This window comes from Clupea harengus, chromosome 13 (assembly GCF_900700415.2).
Source record: "Clupea harengus chromosome 13, Ch_v2.0.2, whole genome shotgun sequence".
NCBI classification, from domain to species: Eukaryota; Metazoa; Chordata; class Actinopteri; order Clupeiformes; family Clupeidae; genus Clupea; species Clupea harengus.
Window position 1 is genome coordinate 24,343,976 of NC_045164.1, and position 24,614 is coordinate 24,368,589.

At 43.0% G+C, this 24,614-nt stretch overlaps 1 protein-coding gene across 2 annotated transcripts in view; it reads right to left on the bottom strand.

The window, feature by feature from the left end:
• The window catches only part of grid1a (glutamate receptor, ionotropic, delta 1a), a 100,666-nt gene that overhangs the window by 44,264 nt on the left and 31,788 nt on the right, over window positions 1-24,614 (bottom strand). For both annotated transcript variants that reach the window (XM_031578514.2, XM_031578512.2), the window contains exons 3-4: window positions 5,245-5,298; window positions 1-57 (exon numbers count right to left, since the gene is read on the bottom strand). The exon at window positions 1-57 is cut by the window's left edge and continues 117 nt beyond it. In XM_031578514.2, coding sequence (XP_031434374.1) covers window positions 1-57; window positions 5,245-5,298 — 111 coding nt within the window. The remainder of the gene's footprint in view (window positions 58-5,244; window positions 5,299-24,614) is intronic.

Sequence of the window (24,614 nt, forward strand, 5' to 3'; positions counted from 1 at the left end):
GGTCATCCTGCCCAGGGCGCTGTGGACCAGCTCCATCATCTCCGCGTCGCTCACCTCCTGTGAAATGAAGGTGCCGGGAATATGAGCATGTGAATATGCCATGTCAAACATGTGATGTTATTATGTCCACACGTAAGGCTGGGAGCGTTGAGGACGTGTGCTCGTGCCTGATCACAGGGCTCTGAAATGTGTGACTACTACAGGTGGGGTTTAATAGGGAAGCTGCAGTGATGGTGGGTGCATTTTATGACTGGTTTTATGTGACAAAGATGTTTTACCACAGGAACTGGCAGCTTGCAGGGCAGAATGCCCAGCCCTGGTCAGTAAGAATGTGTGTAAGTACACAGGTCATCCGTGTGGAGTGTGTGTAGGTACACAAGTCATCCGTGTGGTGTGGGAGTGTGTGTAAGTACACAAGTCATCCGTGTGGAGTGTGTGTAAGTACACAAGTCATCCGTGTGGTGTGGGAGTGTGTGTAGGTACACAAGTCATCCGTGTGGTGTGGGAGTGTGTGTAAGTACACAAGTCATCCGTGTGGAGTGTGTGTAAGTACACAAGTCATCCGTGTGGTGTGGGAGTGTGTGTAAGTACACAAGTCATCCGTGTAGTGTGTGTGTAAGTATACAAGTCATCCGTGTGGTGTGGGAGTGTGTGTAAGTACACAAGTCATCCGTGTGGTGTGTGTGTGTAAGTACACAAGTGATCAGTGTGGTGTGGGAGTGTGTGTACGTACACAAGTCATCCGTGTGGTGTGGGAGTGTGTGTAAGTACACAAGTCATCCGTGTGGAGTGGGAGTGTGTGTAAGTACACAAGTCATCCGTGTGGAGTGGGAGTGTGTGTAAGTACACAAGTCATCCGTGTGGAGTGGGAGTGTGTGTAAGTACACAAGTCATCCGTGTGGTGTGGGTGTGTGTGTAAGTACACAAGTCATCCGTGTGGTGTGGGAGTGTGTGTAAGTACACAAGTCATCCGTGTGGTGTGGGAGTTGGGAGGACAAGGGGCACACAGACCACATCCAGACTGAATGAGGATCGATGAGACGCTGAGAGTGAGCGTGATGGGTCAGTCCTCTGGAGCCCGGCTACGCCTCAGCTCAGGGCAACACACACATCTCAAAGGGGCAACACACACATCTCACAGGGGCAACACAAACACACTGGACCATACACAATCATGGCAAGAAGTATCTCGCTCTCTCACTATCTTAGTTTCTCTCTTTCTCACCGACTCTTGTTCACAAAAAAACACTTTGGGGGATTCAGTGTATTCTTTTCCATGTGTATACTGTTCCTTAAGCTCTCAAACTGAGCATTCTTCAAGTGTCAAATTCCTTTCCTTTGCATATTTACAAAACGTGCATCTGTGTGTGTGTGTGTGTGTGTGTGGGGGGGGGGGTCCACACTCACTTCCCTACACCGTCAGAGCACTAGCAGTAGAATCAGACGTCACTAAGTTAATATCACCATGAGCAACATAATTTCCCATCATTACCAGCTATTAAGTAACAATTACAGAACAGTGTCTGACGGAAGTGTTCTCTGGTGTCTGGGAGTGCCATAATGTTTGTGTTTGTTTTGAAGTCTCAGCTTTCGGTGACTTCTGCTCAACTGTATCCAGTGACTCATTCATAAGCTGTCACATACTGACAATGAGTCATTGCTTAAACAGAGACGGCAAGGCTGCGGTTTCACTAATGCCTGGGGCACTATTGCTTGCTCTACACCTCCTGTGTTGAATGCTCTTGACTGCTTGCTTGTAGCACTCTTTGAAGCAATGAATAGTAAGATGATACACTATTGATGAAGTCCGTCATGACTGAATTGTGAGATATCGATGGTGCTTAAAGGCCACAGGCGAATGCCACTGGATCAATGAACACGGAAAGGTCTGAACCCTCGAAGACAGCATCCGCCCGAGCAAAACATGACTTGAACTTTGACGTGAGAGACACAACAGCGCAGCAAAGATCAGTGGCCCTGCTCTGTGAAAAGCAATATCACTGCTAACTGGAGGTTTTCACACAACACACAACCCATTAGCACATTAGCACATTAGCATGCTTCTCTGTGACTTGTGCATTCTCTGAGACGCCGATAAAACACATGTAACCTGTTAGCATGGAGAAGACTAGAGTTAGATAAAACACATGTAACCTGTTGCCATGGAGAAGACTAGAGTTAGATAAAACACATGTAACCGGTTACCAGAGCCATGGAGAAGACTAGAGTTAGATCCTGTATCTCCTCTGTGAGTATGGTGACTGTGTACGAGTGACACGGGATGTTTCAATGACAGGCGTCTCCCAAATACATTAATCAAATCAGCTTTAGTTGACAGATAAATTATCTGTCATTCGCCCTTCTGTCAATGTTATTAATCTCACCCAAGATGTAATTAATGGGGCAAAAGGAGCCCAGTGGTAATCAGAGGGGGGATTTAATTAACGGTTAAGACCCACTTCAAGGGTTACTTCCCCTGAGAGATACTATCACTATCGGTAATGGTGTCAACAGTGTGTGTGTGTGTGTCCTATTCTGTATACCAGGCATACAAGGAAGTATGCATGTGTGTGTATGGATGCCTGCGTGTGTGTGTGTGTGTGTGTCTGTTTGTGTGTGAGTTTATGTACATGTCTTTGTGCCTGTGTGACTTTATGTGTGTATGGTTGTGTGTGTGTGTCAGTGACAAAGTGAGAAGGACAGGAAGAGAGATCAAGAGAGAGAGAGAGAGAGAGAGAGAGAGAAAAAAAAAGAGAGAGAGAGAGAAATAAAGAGAGACAAAAGCTTTTACCCTTTTTGAACTTTTGAGTGAACTTTTAGTCCAGTCATCACCTGCTCTCATTGAGCCAGATCAAAGCACAGACCTTTTCATCAGCCACAATGCCTAGTTATAACTGGGTCAGTCAATACCCATCACATCTTAGGGAAAGGAAAGGCATTATGCCAAAAGGGAACGTGCTAAGACTACAGGCTGCAGTTGTAAGAATGGAGGCCCTGGCAGTATGCTAAAACTTGATAAATAGGGCCAGTACGCAGTGAACTTCTTGCCAAGCTGTTAAAATGTATCTTGAGGAGTCGCTGTAGTCTGTCATCTTATGTCTCAAGAAAATGTCTTGTGAGTTGTAAAAGAAGGTGTCACTCTACAAGATTAGGACATCACTCCAAGCGTCATCAGGGATGTAGCTCTGTAGGAATATTTCTCCTGTGCTTGGAGACAGCGGACCTACGTCAGATCATGGATCTAAAGCGTTCAAGGCTGACACTCTCGCTGACATTTTGACTCAGCAGGACGGGAAGCCGAACTGAGCTGACACTCTCGCAGGCCAGTGGGATTCTGTTTCTGGGAGCATATGATGCAGGAGTGTGTGTGTGTGTGTGTGTGTGTGTGTGTGTGTGTGTGTGTGTGTGTGTGTGACAGAGAGAGAGAGAGAGAGAGAGAGAGAGAGAGAGAGGGAGAAGGAGAGAGAGAGAGACAGAGAAAGAGAAAGAAAGAGAAGGAGAGAGATAGAGAAGGAGAGAGACAGAGAAAGAGAAAGAAAAAGAAGAAGAGAGAGAGGAGAGAGAGAGAGGAGAGAGAGAGAGAGAGAGAGAGAGAGAATGAGACAGAGAGCACTTGTTCGTGTCTTTCTGTGTTTTCTGTGCAGGGCTTTGAAATCTGAGAGTACAGAGGATGGCAAGGTTAGGGGCAATTAGCATAGACTTTATGTAATCCCCAGTGCTACTGCCGCTTCCCTGCTGGGTCACTCTCCAAAATCACACACACACACACACACTCAAAAAAATGAAATGGAGAGATCAGACTGTGCGAACGGGGTAGTCAGTCCACACATCACACAAATTCTCCTTTTTTCCCCCGCACTCCAAACACTGATCCTCTGGCTCTCCTCTCCTCCCTGTCAGCCAGGGAAGCACCTTCAAAGCCATCTCGGCGGTGCCACTCACAGTCTGCCAGAACAAGGTGCTCAAAAGGATGCAAATCAGAGAACAAATAAAAGGAAGAAAAGAACACCACGGGGACTAGCGAGACTTAAAAGTTCCTCCGTGTCAGCGTACATCCACACACGCATGCATACACACACACACACACACAGACACAGACACACACACACACACGCACACAAATACACACACAAACAAGACAAAAGACACACACACAAGAAGGAAGAGCAGATGAGCATCATGCACTGTAGGCAGTCAACATAACTTGGACAGCAATCTCAGAAAACTGCGAGGGACCACAAGAGAGATGCATTTCTATCACCATTAGGTTCCCTGCATGAGGCTGTGAGATAGACACCACTGCAGTAATATTGTTTCTCTCACTCACACCCACACACACAAATGCACACAAACACGCTCCCTTCATCTGCATTTTGTGTCTGTATCTGTACCTTTGCACACATTCATGGACTTGTGTTTATAGCCTGATTTATTCTATATAGTGTTTATAGCCTGATTTAGTTATGTGCAGCATGCAAGCATGGACACTATTGTCATCTTTGTATGAGCATATATATATATATATATAGATATATATGCGTGTGTGTGTGTGTGTGTGTGTGTGTGTGTGTGTGTCTGTGTGTGTCTGTGTGTGTTTGAGTGTTTTCGTTTGCATCCATAACCACACAGCCATGCACTGCTGAGCATGAGCAGAAGTACTGGTGAGCTGTACATGTTTGGGAGATACACAGTGAGCTGTGTTCAAAGAAGCACGAACGTTCCTGCTACGTGCGCTTGAAAATATGTGAAGGTTTTCAAACGAAGGGACACTCGGTTCAAACCCATTTCCAGTGGCCAGTTTGCAGCCATGTGGAATCAACTGGCAAATACTTGGCACAACTAGAGCCGTTAACTCGAAAATCACTTCAAATCCTCCTCCTTTATAGTGCTCAGGAAACGGCCCGCCCAGGCCAAGAGAGGAGTGTGCTGGTAGTGTGAAAGGTCTGGAGGGAAGCAGGGAACAATTCTACAGTTCAAAACTGCTACCCTGTGCAAGAACCAATAATCTTTGCTTCACAGAGGGAGAGTAATTGCCCATAGGAACCACTGTATGGAAATGTATATAATAAGAAAGAAAACAGTGAGGATTTCTTCTGTGTACGAGGACTGTGGGAACCCAATTACATGCTGATAGCTTTGCTATGATACATTTCTGCACACAGAAAGCTCTGTTGGGGTAAATTGGATATATTTACATAGAGCAACAACAACCACAGCAACCACAAAAACCATGACTGGACTCACCTCGTTGGCATACACCCAGTGACTGTCCTTGGAGGCCAAATTGGTTTCAACCGCCTACACAGAGTGAGAGAGGGAGAGAGGGAGAGAGAGAGAGAGAAAAAGAAAACAAAAGGGGAGAGAAAATGTTAGGGTTCTATACATGAAAACAGACAGCTCAGAACGCATGCTGTATCCTTATGATGCAAACATGTGTATGTTTTCATGACTGCTGTGGTCAGACAGGCCGTGTGCTTTTAGAGCATCTCAGTAATGGCATCGCTGCGTTTACTGTCTCTGAAATCCTTTTTATCTTGCCTTAAAGCCTATATGTCAGCACAGTCCTTAGCTATGTGTACTCGCATGAAATATCCATCATAGTTATTCTAACTTGTCTTTGCTGCATCGGAGCCATTAGCTCTCAAATGATCCTCTCAGTGAATTCTGGGAGATGGATCACACCATGGCGTCCTCACCACCCACTCAACTCCAAAATAATATTAACATCTGTGTTTCTCCAGTGTTCCGGCACGCTCATCAGTTATGGCGTGAAGTTCGCCCTTCCACCAACCCCCCCCCCCTTTACCAGGCCTCGGCCGCCCAGCTAATGGATGGTCTAACCTTGAGAGATCCATGATTTGAATTTCATGCCCCTGCTTCTCCCGACCCCGCTTGGCTCAGCATAAAGCTGAGCATTGGTAGCAACATTCTCCATTTGTCGCCACGCTTGAGGAGCTCTGTCGCTCATTCCCGCTCGGATGGAACAAAAATTTAAAAAATAAGACACGCACATATGCCACGAGACAGCCGACCTCATTGGAAATGAATGGCCGATTAGCATCGGTGGAGAGCGCTGCTGCCCGACCAGCTGGAGAGTTAGTGACCCGGTGCACAGCAGTGCCGGGCGATTCAGGGCAGCCGCGCGAGGCGAGTTGGCACCAGGTCACCGGGAGGCCCTGCCGGGACGTGAGGCAGTGGGGGCTTAATGAAGCCACCAAGATGCCGGCTCAGTACGCTAATCACCTGAGCTTCTGTGCTTCAATAGACAGGGGTGGACTGCCTCACTGCCACACCGGAAATCTGGGCAACACAATTGTCCAGGAAAGACGGAAGAAAATACATAGTGCAACTCACTTTATTTGTTTATTCTGAAATGATAATGCTAGCCAGCGTGAGTGTTGCACTTCACACAACAGTGAACACACGTAAATCAATGCAAAACTGATTTGCACAAGTATGTTCAACCTTGCATGGCTGAATGACACAGTATATTCTGGGAAAAAAGGAAATATGTAAACACACCTCCATGTTTCTGGTCTTTGGTTCGCTAAGTTAATGGTTGCTGTTTTGGTGTTATACTTCAGTGATAAACATATGAAAAAGTTTGACACACTCTTGTGGAGTGAAGTCAAAGAGTTCTTGGAAAAATATACTACATATCATAGGAGACTACCACACTCATAGGTTATCATGTCTCTGATTGTTTTCTCTGCTATGTGCATGACCTCCTAAAACAACCCAGGAAAACCTCAGCGGCCTCATTTTAAAATGATGAAGCACATATTGTGCAGGGACTAGAGTTATTTACATTTCTGTGTAGGCCTGCTTGAATGGGCTAGGAGCTAATTGTCAACTAGCTCCAAGGACAGAAGGTAACAGCTCACTCCAGAGAAATCCAGTGGGTCATTGTAAGTACATTGCACTTTGAAAACAACCAGTGCCTATTTGGCCACTGTTTGATGAAGCTAGCTGTATTGGTTTTTAGGTTTTTTGGTTTTAATACTGATAGGAATGCGTATCTGCACAATACTTTGAACACAGTTACTCATTCTAACAATTACAGTAAGTTGGGAACTTTTGAGACCGCAGAAATCCTCTGGAGGATGCATTATGAAGTGACAAAATGGAAATTTGGACATAAAATGTATTTGCGAGAGAATAAATCCTCCAAGTGTGAAGAAGGTCTACCTAGCCTCCAACCTGAAAACTTCCTCAAAAGAGGCCTCACAAGATGATAGTTAATGAAGGACCAATGTCTCTCTGGGTGGGCAATTATATCTGAGCTTCAGTCAGTGTTATGATTTCTCTTCCTGATTTTTCCTGGCTGAGTAACTGATCTGAAAATGCAATCAAGTCACACAGCAGAGCAGTGAATTTTTAATAATGTTTTGAAAACTTGCATCCATCCTTGATGCGTTCAGGCTAGTGCCTGCTCATTCAAGCTCATCAGACTGTGTTTATGTGCACCTCTGCCGCTGTAAACCGGGCGCTGCCCACTGTAAACCGGGCGCTGCCCATTGCATGCGCCAGAGCTGCTGGCTTTTCACTTTTGAAGAAATAAGACAAATTCATTTCCTTGATTTTTTTTTACATTTCTCACACACCTATTAAATACCAAGTTGTGAAAAAACTGATAATACTCACACCAGTGGATGATTTCCACAGATGTAGAAGAGACATGGGCCTGCAAAATGATATGCTGCATTTCTGGGTTTGCAGTTTTTTTTAGGGTTGTTGCACACTACTCATTTTCAGCAATGGCAATGGTTACACCACATTGTGGGAAAAGAGTGGCTTTCTGACATACCATGGCTTGGTCAAGTAAAGCATTCTCTGTTTGCCCTTTAAAGATATAATAATGCTGTTATTTGATGTAATAATGCCAGGATAGTTGAATGGGTACTGGTAAAGGTTAGTGTATTTCAGAGGCTGCACAGCAGATAGATCTGCACAGCACCAATTCTGCTGCCGTCAAACAGAACTAGAGGGAAACTAAACCGCTGACGTGTCAAAGTATGAGCACTAAGTACGAGCAGTCATTCACACTGCGCTTTGTGTCATTCCTCTCTTTTTCTTTCTTTTCCCATTTCATGTCGACTCTTTCGTCTCCATTCTCTTTCTTTTTAAAGCAAAGGGGGAAAGCTGATGCAAGCCCAGATGCCACAATGCAATATAATTTCAGCTGTGCAAAAAAAAAGAAAAAGTCGCCGGTATGCAAGATAGCACAATGCAACAAAAGGGTGAATTGATGATATCAGTGCAGCTGCAGTTTCTCTTCTTCTTCTTCTTCTGTATTCCAAATCAGAAAGGCAGCGAGCCTCAGGCATGGCAGGCTCACAGAGAGATGGGAGAAGAAGAGTGGGAGTGGGAGTGGGAGTGGGAGAGAATACTGGTAAAGAGACTACACTGAGGGAAAAGGATCTATATTAGATCTATCTATAACCTCAATTGAATGAATTTGAAGTCACTACATTACTGAAGTAAGTAATTGCCAAGAGCCCTTCTTGATGTGCGGACTACACACACGCAATGAGAAAATGAAATACATTAAAGGCAAAGTACGCAAAAAATTTCACACACATTTCACTGAATGCTGCATAAGATTGGCAAAAACGTTCTTCAACTACATCTGTTAGACATGCAAGTTAGACTCAATCTGTGTTGGATTTTTATCGTGGGTTTTGTGAGATATTCCATAGTGATATAAATGATGGAACAGAACTAGTTTAGAGTTCATGTCCTGACATCTAACTCACATCTCTGTTTTCTTTTTGTATTTGTTTTTCAGTTATTTCAGTTTCAGAAGAGTACACACTCTTTAAAACGTGGAGTTGAAAACACCCCTCTCCGTTGAGGACATGCTCAGAATCATTCAACCTGTATTTGTTTTGCTTTCTGTCAATACAAGCAACAGGCAATCATGTTCACAACAAATGAGAATTGATTCCCTCAAGCCAACGCTTGAGCGAAGCTCTGGATTTCTTTGATTAGAATCCCATGATTTATCAGAAAGTAGGCCACCTTGGACAGGTTTTGAGTCAACTGTTCACCCGTAACCTGTCAGATGAAATGCTTTGTTTTTGGAACACGTTATCAATTAATAGAAGCGATGATCCACAGGTAAAACTTTGGAGAAAGAGAGAAATAAAAACTATGCCACCAAGTGAAAGCTTGGAATTGTAAAAATACACATACACACACACATACAACATAAAATGCAAGGATACTAGGGGCCAGATGTCACAGAGTTTGTGTTAGATGTGTGAATAGGACAAACAATGGAAGCAGTGTGTTGAGCAGCAGTTGTGCTCATTTGTACCTCATATGCTAAAAGCAACATTTACTTTTGTTTGGCTTTTTTGCCATCTTTGTCTTTTTCACTTCATCCACTTCCCTACTTGTAGATGCCTGCAACACTATTGAGTTTGTATCTTATCGCTGCACAAATAGCCAGAGTATTTATTTATTTTTTAGTGGTGTATAATTCCTGTCCTGTATTATCTCTCTGTTGAATGACATCTTGTTAGCATTGTCTATTTTCTGATTGCTAAACTTTGGATTCCTTTTTAATGTTGGCTGATGGTTCCATGATTCCATTCAACTGCGCCCGTGACTGAATGATTCTGTTCTTTTGCTGGTGCCGCAAATTACAGTTAGAAGGCAGACACACGTGTTGATTATGCGATCACCCACAGGTTTAGTACATTCAATGCGAAATGAAAAGACACAGCGTGCGTTTTCTGCAGACTGGCCAAGCCGCTGTTTGCAGTCTGCTCTCTAACGTACGCACATCTGCCCCTAGATCTCTTCTTTCGTGCTCTGTGAATTGAATTTTTCAGTGGGACCTTGTTTAGTTAGATAACCTGTTGCTACGGTTACGGCTTTACAGCGCTCTTATGGCTAAGAGCGTGCTCCGAGCAGGCGGGAAGAGGGCTGGGCTTGGGTGAACACCATCATTACTCTGTCAGTGGAATTGCCAGCAATCAAATGCTAATACATTGGGCAGAGATGTAAAGGGTTACGCAATCAAAGAAGGCAAACTCTTTTGAGTGGGTACAGAGATGTTTCATGTCTTTGTGTGGTAGTCACACAGATATTGCAGAGACGTTTCATGTCTTTGGGTGGTAGTCACACACATAATGATTATGGCATGTCAAAAAAAAATTCACCTGATGAAATTCTTAAGCTTTCTGAGATTTACTACTTTCTTAGTAAAGGAAAAATGGGGAGTTGCAAAGATTTGTTACCGACTGTTTTTGGAAAGATTTGTTTTCAACTGTCCATTTTGTTCACAAAGACCATAAAGTAAGTCTGGAGCACTACTGGGTTCAATATGCCTTTTCTGTATCCAGAGATTTTGTTTAGTAAAGGCCCAAAATCAAACATTATCAGGAAACTTTTAACATGATATCAATGTATAGAGGCCAATATAGGCAAAAGATCAAAAAGGCCACATATGAAGAAATACACACACACAAACACACACACACACACACACACACACACACACACACACACACACACACACACACACACACACATATTAACACACACACACACACACACACACACACACACATATATATATAAACACACACACACACACACACACACACACATACGTATATAAACACACACACGTTCAAACACATGTAGCAAAATACACACATACATATCTCCATTATTATATTATTGTACTTCATCTCCCCCAAGCTGATCCAGGCTGGCATGTACTTTGAGATAGAAACACAATGAGGCTTTTTATGAAATATTCCCCCTTGTACTAAGCCCCTACCTCATCTCCCACGGTAGCCGGTTGCTATGGTGCTGTCGCTGACCTTTTCCTCATTTATCTTCATTAGATACGTCCCATCCGGCTCATCCGCACGGGCTTCATGCAACGTTTCAGAGAGAGAATCAATACCAGAGCAACGCTCTTTGTGCTTTCTAAATAATTCATTGCATATTTACAACGCAGGGTGAACACCATCCCAAGGCTTCAATAATAGTGTCAAACTAAATCTCATTTCATTGTTTCTACATGAACGTGCCTCGGACCTTATTTGTGGAAAAAAATCATGGATTTTTACAACTATAATGAGACATTTCATGACTTCTTTACTTTCGATGCTGTTTACAGCTCTAGCTTTGCCCACTGAATGAATGAGTTTCATTTGTTCATGAGTCACGTATGTGAGTAGTTTCCAGGCCTGGCTGATGAGGCTGATTATGCAGTGTTTGCAGCTTATAGCCACAGTGGAGCTAATAGGTGTCTGTCTGTAGCCAGAGGTAGGTTGCTAAAGTCATCAATATCCCTGTCCACACCCAGGACAAGAAGACACCAAAGGATGACATGATGCTGCTTGTGAACAAAAAGAAAAGAAAAAAAGATGGGAATTGTATCTGACTAAGCAAGGGAAATCATATGTAAGTTGTAAGGTTCTAAAAACCTATTAGTTCTTCGTGACAATACTAATGACAGTGGCTGCTTTTTCATGGCAGTAATGTCACAACAGTAAAGGATGCTTATAGCAAACAGGACTAGTAATTAGTGTGTGCATGTACTTTCCCCTCAGGACGTTTATGGCAGAGAAAATATCAATGAGAGTTTCCTCACAGCGAAGAAGAATGTCAGATGCTTTTAATGAGTATTGCATACAACTCTTAATGATAAATAGCAAGTATGCAGAAGTGGTTAACATATTTTTTTTCAAAACAAACACTAACAGCGGCGAAAAGGGCTTATCCTCGACCTGACCATAAAAATCTGGTGCCCTCAATACAGAGGATGGTACTCTCACTCAGGGCAACTCAATGGCACCATCACACTTAAACCTGCTAACTGCTATGGAAACTAATTAGAGGGAGAAGAAGATGGTCAAGACCAGGCCAACCACTCCTGATGCTGAGTAGTCTGAAGTGGAGCTGAAAGCTACTATGCACACACACGCATGTATTCACATACACACACACACACACACACACACACACACACACACACACACACACACACACTCTCTCTCTCACACAAACACACACACACACACACACACACATACTTCACCTTTACTTTCTGCTACTAGACACAAATATTTCCCCCTTGAATATTTGTCAGGTAGGCTAGCAGGTGGAGGTGGCTCCTGTGTTCCTGCACAGTGGAGGATGAACAAGAGTCTCCTCTCTGCTCTACTTTTTGACTCAAGAGAGAGAGAGACTGGCTCACTAGAACACACACACACACGTTCACACACACACACACACACACACACACACACACACACACACACACACACACACATACACACACACACACACACACACACACAGGAGGATGAACAAGAGTCTCCTCTCTGCTCTACTTCCTGACTCAAGAGGAGACGAGCTGAGAGACTGGCTCACTAGAGCAAGTCATTAACCAAGGACCCAGTCAAAGGTGACCGTCAAATGCCAGGTTAAAAGTGCCCCCTTAAACCCTCTTCTTCTGTCAATTTGAATTAACACTTGATTTGACGAGTCTGCATGCTTAAAGCTGTTGGATGTAAAAGGAATAAACTCAGGTTGTTATGCTGAAAATATTTTAATTTCCCTCCCACATGGGGCCCCTAATCTTAACCAAACAAAATAAAACCTATTAACCAAGAAGAGGTAAATAAATAAATGAAAACCACTGGCAACATTTGAACACTTTGAGGATTTCTTTCACCTCCCGACTCTGCCAGTTTAAGCATCTTGAACATGTTCGCCGAATAAGCATGACATCCATATTCATCATCGCGGCCCATAAAACAAGCCCCTAATTGTGCTGAGGTGATGTGTGAACGTGTGTGAACAAATTATGCAGGAATGTAAGTCTCATTTCTCCCGAGACCAAAGGCTAGAAGAGTTCACTGTCACTGAGTTGCGTGGGCAGGAGATGTACGCAGGCAGGAATCCAAAGGTCTAGGCAAGTATGGACAGGGTGAAGTGACCAACAGAACGCCCTCCTTAATGGCCTTGGGACTCCTGTTCGTTGTTACAAATAACACACACCCTGTGCCTCTTGGAGCAGAGCCTTATCCTGAGATGGTATTGCTAGCCATTGTGCAGCTGATCAGGCCTTGACTATTTATTAGCATGGCAGTTTGGCAAACTATTGAAGCGTGCTTGCCAACACAAAGAGGCCAAATTGGACAAATAGCTCAGAGCTTAAACTGCCAAACTACAATTCACACTATTTCCATAAATAGTTTGCATAAATGTAATGGCACATTTTCAGCAGGTGGCAGCTACGGAGAGGACCTGCACAGCTGCAACTATCACCCGACTAATGAGAACCCTTAATAACGACTGAGAGAATGACACTGACATATATTTTGACCCAGCATGTAGTTATCATTAACTTTTCATGTTAATTCACAGAATGCACACAGATAGTGCATAGCTGTCCCTTTCAAATTCCATCTGCTTTTGGATTAAAACATGGGGCCGTCATTTAATAGATGCACACCGCAGGTTCTAGCCCGAAGCTATTTTGATTACTTATCCATTGCTACTCTTCATTACCTTTTCGCTATATTCTACGTAAATAATTTCTCGAATATCTTATGTACCTTGCCTACATGTATGTTTATAAGGCGCATAGGCCTATATGTTAAATAATGTGAAGACCACGGCAATGACTACACTTTGGCGGTTTGAACTGTGCTGAGTTTTTATCAATTCAACACGACGACAATGACAATTGAACAGTTGAAATACTTTCATAACAGGCACTGACGTCTGTTGGATTGACACCAAAGGGTAGCCAGTGTGTAAACCTTACTCCCTGACACCTTAGGAGTAGCCAGTGTGTAAACCTTACTCACTGACACCTTAGGAGTAGCCAGTGTGTAAACCTTACTCCCTGACACCTTAGGAGACGTGCTAGGGACAGACGCTAGCACCTGTGCATTTTAGCCTCCTTGCTAGCACGCCCATGCCAGAGGTTGCGAGATCGAGATAGAGTTTGAGTTCGTTGCGGGATTCTGCTTCTCTACACAATTCTTCTCGAATCATCCCTATGATGTTCCGCCATTTGAGGACTATCCTTACGTCACACACATGCAACACGCAACATGCAACTCGTTGCCCTTTCAATCTAGGGCCCATGATTATCGTTAATAGGTAGTTTTTTATTTATGTCTACATTTTCCGGAACAAAAAGAGCCCTAAAATTGGACTTTACAACAATTATGTTCCATTTAATCTTCTTTTTTGGGGGTGTGTGGTGCACTTTGCTACTTGCTACATTAGAGGCCTGGCTTGTTTATTAAAGTAAATGTCAACAGCAGCCTCTGAAATTAGAGGAAAATGGATTACCCTGGAGGTGAAGCTTTCTCCCGCTGGGCACTTTTACGCTCAATTTCATGACAATATGCCTGCGCTTTACTCGATTTAAGTTCATTTTAGTCTCCGCAGTGCCAAGTGCTGAGGCAGACACGCTTAGCACAATATGAAAGGGACAGGAGGTACTGTGCGTGTGCAATTCAAGCCGACAAATTGGGCGGCCATCTTAGTCATGAAAACTCCTTACAAAGGCATTAAGGAAGGACCATGGACATGAGAAAAGGCTATAGACATGAGAAAAGGCTATGGACATGAGAAAGGGCAAAGGACAGGACTTGAAATGCTCCAGCCTAATTCAGTTTGCAACACACACACACACACACACACACACACACACCCAACACCCAACAGCCTTAGCACTCAAGCCAACAGTTTACTGCAAAAGGTGACAAAGATTGTCACACACAGTTCCAAACGGAAATTGTCCTAGAAAGTCAGAATAAAGGCCTGTAATAAATTAGTAGGATGATTGTGGGCAGGTCTATGGTTAGTTTGCAATGCCAACTAGTTAAAAAGTGAAACACCAAGAATGTCTGTCTACAGGATAGGACAGGGCAGGATGTTAACAGGCATTACATGTTTATTAGAATTTAAAATGGTTGCAGGTGCTTTTCATATCACGTTTGAGATGAAAGTTTTTACAGCCGACAGCTCTGACGTTCCACTTCTTCCCTGCAGGATTCAAGTACGGTGTCTATCGTGTTTTCAATATAGAGGATTATACCGTGTGTCCTCACATCCAAAGGGAGGGAGGCTCGTGCATGTAAGGGACCAGGGAGACTGGAGAAAAACATGACAACAGCTACAGAAGAGTTTCTTCTTATTCAAATGTGACAGTTTTCCCCCAGAGCGGGATTACAACACCGACTGAGACATCCTCCCCAGCACTTCCGCTGTCATTGTTTAATCATTTCATACCCATCTCTTTTTCAGGGACAGGAGGCGGAATTCATTATGCGTTTTACACCTTCAGTCACCCGGTCACGGAGAGCTCAACAAACACATCCTGTAGAGTAAGAGCTCAGAGAACTCAGAGAACTCAGAGATAGAGAGAGAGAGAGAGAGAGAGAGGGAGAGAGAATTCATCCTTCTCTGGCTGTGCACTTGTAATGCACAAACAAACACATGTGCACACACTCACAACTCCTAAAAAAATGATCCTCAAACTTTAATAAAACTGTTTCAAAGGAATCAAGATGACAAAAAAAAACTAAAATATAAGATCCAAGGCTCATCATTCTGATGTTTTTTGCCTATGATGTTAAATTCAACACAATCTCTCTCTCATCTCTGAGTTGGACTGTGCAACTAATAACAGCACAAGTTTCCATCGCTGCCACCTATTCCATAGCAAGATAATATTCAAACATAAAGGAAAATGGGAAATTAAGTGACTAACATGCATATATAATACATATATAAAACCAGAGAAAGACAGGCTATTATGCTTTGTAATAAAAGTTGTTGATTAATCTTCTATAGCCACATTCCACAAAGGTACAACTGGCAAAGAGGATCACATTCACATACATCCATGAAGTCCCTTGCTGTTACCTTGACTGAAAATGCAGACTTATTGAGACCAATGCAGGCATATCTAATGTGATGCCACCACTGTATTAATTTCACGCTATTTAGTTCAATTGTGTGTATTTCTATGGCTCTACTAAAAGTGTATTTCAAGATACTTTACAGAGCTTATAAGGCCATAACCCACACACACACATGAAAACAGAGGAAAATCCCTGAGACACACACACACACACACACACACACACACACACACACAGAAAGAATATGGAATGATGATTCACTTTTGTGAAAATATAGTGAACCTTCTTCTGCTCAGTGGCTTTTATTTTCTTTGGAGAAGAAATGGCTCCAGAATGCTTGTCAGTAACATTACAATTTAGTGGATAATACACACACACACACACACACACACACACACACACACACACACACACACACACACACACACACACACACACACACACACACACACACACACACACACACACACACACACACACAGTGCATGTCCACACAAATGAATCTCTTGATGTGTACCATCCAGTGTATGGGTGTCCAGAGGCGTATCCAAAGCTAGCCATGTGTCTGATAGGAGTTGTAGGAAAACACGATCAAGGCCTATATTTTCCAATCACTTACTTCTCCATTAGTTTGATGAATGGAGCTGGCCTATCCCTACGACAGAGGCAAGGCCCTGAAAAATGATGCAATTACGTGTCTTTGAATAGAGGAGAGAAAGGCCTCTTTGAAGAGAGAGGCATCCCAACGGGACGCCGGAGAAAGTAGATCCCTTCTCTTGCTGACTATCTCCTTGATGCATTAAATTGCTCCCCCACCACCAAACCCCTATATTTTGCTTTGGGGTCGTCATATGTATGATGTGGATGAAAGCCCCTCTGTATTAACCATACATGTCAAGAAACCCTGTTGTAATGACATCTGCAGTAAAACCATTCATTAGAAAAAATAAATATGTTCAGCGACACTGCAAAAATGTGTTTGTAATCATCTGCTACAACAGACATACACAAACAAGTAGTGTTTCTACCTCAAGGGTTTTCAGTCTATAAAGATGACTGATATTCAGATTCATGAATTGTTCTTTAGAATGCCAGTTAAAAGGTAGAGTTCCCAAGGTCAGTTGACAGTTATATAATGCAATATTATTTTCTCCGATAATTCATGACAGTTCTCAAATATGTGTTGTGTTGTAAGGGATAATGTACAGTTCGCCGGTCAGTACAGGAAAATAAATCCAGACTGGATGAACGTTTGAAGGGATCCTGAAGGGATTTATTTTCTGATACTGACCGGCAGATTATACAATATCTCGATTATTACACAGTTCCTTGCCATACGATAAACGATAAAAGACATTGCTCCAAAATATCTCCTTTAAAGTGATGTGGTTGTTGTTTTGTGGCTTATGCTGATAGAACTTTTAGGTTTCAGGTGTTGCGTAGCAACGTATCACTGAATTTCCGTAACTAAAAGTGAATAGACTTCTTGTGGTGGCTTGACAGACTAAACCTGTTGCCAATGGCAGCGGTCAGTCATTTTTTGCAGCAGGCATTATAGAGAAATATCACACTTCCGAACGTTGGGATGGCCTATTCAATTCAATGGGACTTTTTGCAACATTCTGACGAGCCGTATAATAAAACAGCTTACTAACATGCTGCGGCAGCATCTAAAATGATATCAGTAATAATAATATAACATTGTTATCACTGATTACATTCATTAGTCATGGTGATCAATGAAAGGATATGGTTTGTGAATGGATATGTTCATGACACGTTTGTCACGAAGGTTCAACTAGCGCTACCGTATAGCTAGTGCATTTGATTAGTCTGTCAACTGAGAATGCCTTCTGAGAATGGCCACTTACAGTGTGCAGATGAAAGCCATGGAAAGTGATTACTACATTTAGTCGACGCTTTTATCCAAAGCGACTTACATATGTGTGACTTACAATGTATACACATTTTACATTTACACTGATGGCACACTGCACATCAGGAGCAATTAGGGGTTCAGTGTCTTGCTCAAGGACGCTTCGACAGGGAATCGAACTAGCAACCTTCTGATTACTAAACGACTTCTCTACCACTGTACCACTGAGGCCTTTGAGATCTTTCAGCCCGGTAATATGTCTTCCTTATTCAGATGGACTTAGAGTCAAGCAAATGGCCAAGAGAGCACACTGGCAATCCAATTACAACTTCATGTGGTTGAATCAGTGAATCACAGGACTTTATAATCCTGTTCAAAACAGAAACAACAAACAAACAATTGCACTTAAGCTCAACTGACACTGAGTCAACAAAGGCGCCATCGCTGCCCGCTTGGCATGGGCGGCACTTCCTGATCTCGGCTAGCCATGCTGGGAAACACGGCCTCGGCATACTGATCAGAGAACAGTTGTTTTTTCAGAGGGTGTCTGGGTGTGCTCTCCCATCTGAGAGCCCAGTCTGAAACACACACACACACACACACACACACACACACACACACACACACACACACACACACACACACACACACACACACACACACACACACACACACACAGTGCTCTCCCATATGAGTGCCCAGTCTGGAACACACACACACACACACACACACACACACACACACACACACACACACACACACACACACACACACACACACACACACACACACACACACAGTGCTCTCCCATCTCAGTGCCCAGTCTGAAACGAGGAGACTGCATGACCGTACACAAATGAATCACATTTATTTCGCAGCCAGTATTTTTCCCTCTTCACTGGCTTTGACTTGCTGCACAAAGTGAGGGGCAGATTGATAGAGAGGTCAGAGAACCATGAGCAGCAGGGGAGGTGAGTGTTGTTATGCCATAAACAAATCAGTTTCATAATATGTATGATGAAAACACTCTGTTTAATACATACTGTAAACTTGTTCACTAATTGTAACTAATTGGCTCTGCTCGTAATTATCATTCTTACATTCGTCCAAGTTTAATGGAGTGTCTGCTGTGCTTTACCAAAATAATGATAATTCTGTGGAAAGGGACAACATGGGGGGTGTAAGCGGCATAGTGACCACCCCCTGTGCTGCATTTGGTAGCCAGATTCTTTTAACCAAGCATTGTGTTTCATACGCCTCTCGTTAAACAAATGCAACTTCACTGAACAATAAACTCACAAATGAATGTGATTACAAGCAATAGTGTTTCTCTCTCTCCCTCTCTCTCAAAATGATGCACAGACCTCTACTGTGAAATTAGTGGCGTTACATTACATTTATTCACCAAAAACAGCTCAACAAACTCAACACTCCTGAACAGTTCAACAAGTTAGCAAGATAGCACAAGTAGCACAGCGACTAAATACTTTAAAGAGCAATCCTATATTTGCTAACAAGTTACTATATAGTGTTATAAAGGTAGTTGTTTTTCTCAATCCACACAACTGGGCATTTCTACACCATCAAATGTAATGCATCTGAAGAACAGGAATAGTCTGACTTAAGATGAAAAAGGAGATTCACATCTACTGGATATTACACTTCATTCCAGCGTTCTTTCTAAACACAAAATAAATAAGAAAATCACCCTTATTGAAATTCCCAGCACACACAATTGAACTATTTGGGACCAGTCAGGTTAGGATGAACACATCAGAATTGAAATGGCTACCGGTCACTTGCCTTGACCACCATGGTGTTATACTCTTTTTTTATGACTGATAGGGTAAGACAATGAGTAGCATGAATTAAACATCTAAACCACTGTTATCACATTCCCATAAAAGCTCTGTCCAGGAAATGGCATCTGGGCCATCGGTCTACCTGTCAAAAGATCCATGCCGCTCGCTGTTTCCCTGCTACTTGAGGGTCGTGACTCCCTTTCCAATCTGTCTCCACGACTCCCCCTCTGGCGTAGCGCAAGCTGTGATCAGCCTTCAGGCTAAAGCAGAAGATGTGACAGATTCTATGACAGCCATCATCTGTACCTGGTGGTTTCCCACGGGCCCCACGGGCTGTCAGTTCCGGTGTCTCTCTCCGAGCGGTTTCCTGCGTATCCATAACGTTGGCGTCTCTCGCCGCGCTGACAGGCGTTTCCACAGGCCCCCGTGGATGGTGAGAGGACCACTGCGCAACTCTCTGCAACTTGGATGTCAGCACAGTGGCCTGAGACTCATATCTCTTGCTGACTGAGGTGAGTTTGGGCTTTGAGGCGGTTTCTTTCTCCCCCATGAGCACTGTGGTGAGGATCTGTGGCGGGTTCTTTTTTTCAGCGTATCAGGCCACCCCCCTTTGGGTTGTGGTCACGGTGGCCTCCATGAGTGCCTGTAGGCTGCCTGAGGGGCCAGAGGAAGAGGAGAGGACTGGGAGGTGGACGCATGACCTAGTGCTGCCCAGGGGCCCGAGGGCCAGAGGAAGTGGAGAGGACTGGGAGGTGGATGCATGACCTAGTGCTGCCCAGGGGCCCGAGGACTAGGACAGCCCCCATCTAGTTCTGGCCCTGGGTGAGAGATTCAGCCAGAAAAATTCGGCTGGCAAGATATTAAAAAAATCAAAACACATTTAGACTGGCAAACAACTCAGGATTGGCTCAAGGCACAACACGCCTGAGCGCAGAGAGTTGAACTATTCTGCAACATGGACGTGATGCGGAGCTCTGAAGGCGAAGTGATGGGAAATGGATGAGATGTAATGAAGCGCTGACAGCAAAGAACTAAAGAACCAGGAAAGATAACGCACAGACCCTGGCAGAGAGCACACCAAAGAGAACAAAACAGACAAATAAAAAACAACAAGAAATCCATAAATATTTAATTCATTTGTTCAACTAATTTATTTGCAGGAGGAATAGCCGAAGGACTAGAAAGAGAAATATTTTTTTTTAAAGTGCAAGCGGTGTTCAAGGCCAGATCCGACCTTGGCCTTGCTCAATATAATTACTATATTTGAAAGATGTAATATTTGCAACACAGTAAAAGGCTTGGAATGTCCTTAAGACACATTCAGACATTTAGTAACTATTAGTTAGACTATTTAAGGTCACTCACATCCTCTTGGTATTTGCATATCATCTTTGCATAACATCTAATACAAAGCACAATGCTTCATAAAACCTAGTGCTTTTGTATTGAGACCACTGTGCTCAGTCTGAGATTCATTTAAGCCTGCATTTTGCATGCACATTTTCCAGACAAGGTCCCTTTATATGTGTGTGTGTGTGTGTGTGTGTGTGTGTGTGTGTGTGTGTGTGTGCGCGTGTGTGTGCGTATGTGTGTGCGCGTGTGTGTGTGTGTGTGTTGATATAATCGATTATTTTCCCCTTTAAATGGCATGTCAGTCAGAATACCACAGTTAGAAGTAGTTAAAAATGTAACTCATTGCCATGATAATTATTGTCAATTTCAGGACCTGTGAATGTATGTTTTCCATCAAAAAGGCTTCCAATTCAATGTTCAGAAAAGGATATTAGATAAGTATCACCACATTTAGAGACCCACTCCTGTTGGAACGAATGGTAAACATGGTGGCCAATAATACAACAGCAATGTGTTACTGACAAGCCAATTAAGGTCATAGTCATTTTAAAGCTTTAATTCCCACACCACAGATTCTGCCTGGATTAACCCAGTTTTCCATGTTCCGTGTTTGAGTAAGACCCCATATGACTTGTGGAAACAACAACTGTCAATATACAGTAATCTGTGAGGAAGTCTAGGCCATGACAAAATCAAATAAATTAATGGAAGGCAACAGCTGGTGTATTCTTGCTGCATGTTTATCATGGTGGTACACAGTGGAACATAGTCTGGCTGCTGTCCATGGTCCTGGAATGGAAAGGGCAATGCAAGCCACCTTGAAATATGTGTCTGCCAAAAGGATACATGTTTTTTTTTAAAGCAACTGTTAGGGTTTAATTGGAAAGCACATGGCTAGACATGTATCTGGCAGTCTTCCATCGCCTGTATACAATTAAAAGTGGTTTGGCATGCGAAGCTTGCAACCGAACTGAAGACTTATATATTTAGGCACTGTCAAACAAAAACACACAAAAATTGATGTAAGAGTCAATATTTTGTTAGAAGATATGAGTGATATACTCATGTGAGCAATATCACTTCAAGCAGAGGTTTTGTGTGGAGCATACAGGCAAGGTTCGAACACATCTTTGCCAATTCCATTTGAGGACTACACCTAACCTGCCCTATTTCAGCCATCCAGAACGTTTTAAACACTTTTTTATATGGTTCTGTAAAATGTCACACAACTTGGCTGTTACGACCATAACATAATCAGATCAGACCCAGTCCAAGATAGCCTATCACAAAACATCTCATCAAAGATTGCTAAACTGGAGTGGGGCCCTCCAGCTATACATCCTGCCTCAAGATCAAGGTCACCTTCAACAATAGTAAGATCATCTTCTCATAATATAAAAAAGGCCAGTACAGGAACATTGCCAGTAGTTTGTGTTTCAGGTCTATTAACAGATACCTCCGCTTCTTCTTCTGTCATGTTTTGCGATATGAAGCCTTGAGGTGGATGGCTTGATTAGCACAGAAGCAGTGCGAGGGTCAGAAACAGACTCAGCTCATCTCCTGAGTCCTCCATGTTGCAGGAAGTGTATAAATCATGAAGCTTCTTGATTACTCAGTAAACTACCAGACGCTTTACTGTGCACTTGACACCTTATGGTCGGGTCACCACACATAAACCAGATGCATCTGATTACAGGCTGTCTTTTCCGCACTTGTCCCGCTGTTTCCCACGGTGACCTAAAAAAGGATGAAGGCATGTCCCAGAGGTTTTACGACTCCAATAACACTAAAGGATGTCTAAAAAATCACAGGCATCCATCACATTTTATCCCTTTGTGTCACTATGCGAATACCTTTTATGGGTCATGCCACACTGAGACATGAGAAGTGCAAATGAAATTGACATGAGGTAGCTTTATGTGTTACCGAACTAGATAGGAAAAAAACCAAGACCGGAGAAGTTACCAAATTGGAAACAGCACTAAACACATTGAGAACTGAACCTATACTATACCGCTCTAGGGTAAGTCATTTAGTCGGAGAAACAGTCAGCTGAAGTGTAATAGCTACAACAGTAATCTAAAGCGAAACGGCACAGATTACTGTTGACAGTCTTGTGTTTACTCACAGAGCTACTGCCACCGCTCTAAGACTCATTTTTCCCCCTTTGGAGGACAAGAGCTTTTGTCTTATGACCCAAAAACACAACAGTGAGGCGGTGACTCAGCGGTGAACGTGGCGTGCCACAGCAGATTACCCCCCCCCCCATTAGCCGGCACTACCCTGCTCTTTTCTCGCCGTGACCTTCCATCTCTTTCGCCTGCCCTTCACACACAAAAACAAGTGTCATACCACTGATCAGCAAAGTAAGACTGATTGTCGTAGAGGCCCGTTAAAAGTAATTTAATGTGCCATTTACTCGCTACTACTCCCCTAAGTCATATTTCAGTGAGACCAATGCCCCTCCTTCCCAAAACCCTTAGGCTTATACATCCCGGTGTAGTTTTAATTCACAGAAATGATTTTTGAAAGGACAATTTATTTATGAAAGGCTCTTTAACTCCTGCAGAAACTCGAGATTAACATAAGCAATAATAATCCATCACCTGACGAGTCTGCCAGCTGCAACCTTTTTCTTGCTTTAATAGAAAATTTACACATCCAGTCATTTTTCATGATTACATTTTCACTTTCCAGTGCTGTACAAAAAAACGCACCTCATATCATCCAGTGGATTCTTCTAATTCTTTTAAAATTCTGAAAAGTCAACATGCTGCTTGGAGAACTTTGTAAGCTTTTGCTAAATGTATATGCATTTATCATTAATACTTAATCATTATTGTTAATAATTAGCAACTGATCAAGTTTGTTTATCTACTATAAGGTCTTGTAAATACGAAATTGAGTGTGTGCAGGGTATGGAATATATTTAATCCTGCACAGTAATAATGTATTAGAATGCATCTTCATTGAGCAGTTAAACAGACAATAAATATTAGTATAAATTAGTAATATATAGTATTGTGTGAGATTATGCCACGGACTGCTGTATATTTAACGTGATGTTTAACGCTAGTGTGTCAGATGTCTACTGGGGCTATATAGCACTTAGAGAGAGTACAGTGTAAACACGCAGTCTGGCAGTTGGGATTTGATGCTTGTTTAGATGCTCCTCGTTAACAGAAGAAACCTGCTAAGAGCTTTCAGTGTAGCGCGATAAATAGACACCGAGATGATGGCACGGTGTCAAGAGGTTACGAACACCGCCAGCTCACAACATGTCTCTGTTTCGCAGAAACAAACAATGCAAACTGATTTGGCTAATTTGATAATACTGCTTGGTTATAGTTGTTTAGAGGCAAAGGCCGTTCCCAACACAGAACAAGCATTGCTACCAAACATGTGCAATGACATGCATAGACGAGACACGCTTTTGAAGAGACAGCTTGCACCACAAGGTGAGCCAAAGAGACAGGGCAAGGTGACTAAAGAGACAGGGCAAGGTGACTAAAAAAAGATACGGGATACGGGGCATAAGACAAAGGAGAAAAGGAAAATGAGAATGTAAGAACAGATAGAATGAGGCAGAGGGTGTGAGAGAGAGAGAGAGAGAGAGAGAGAGAGAGAGAGAGAGAGAGAGAGAAAAAGAGAGAGAGAGAGAGATGG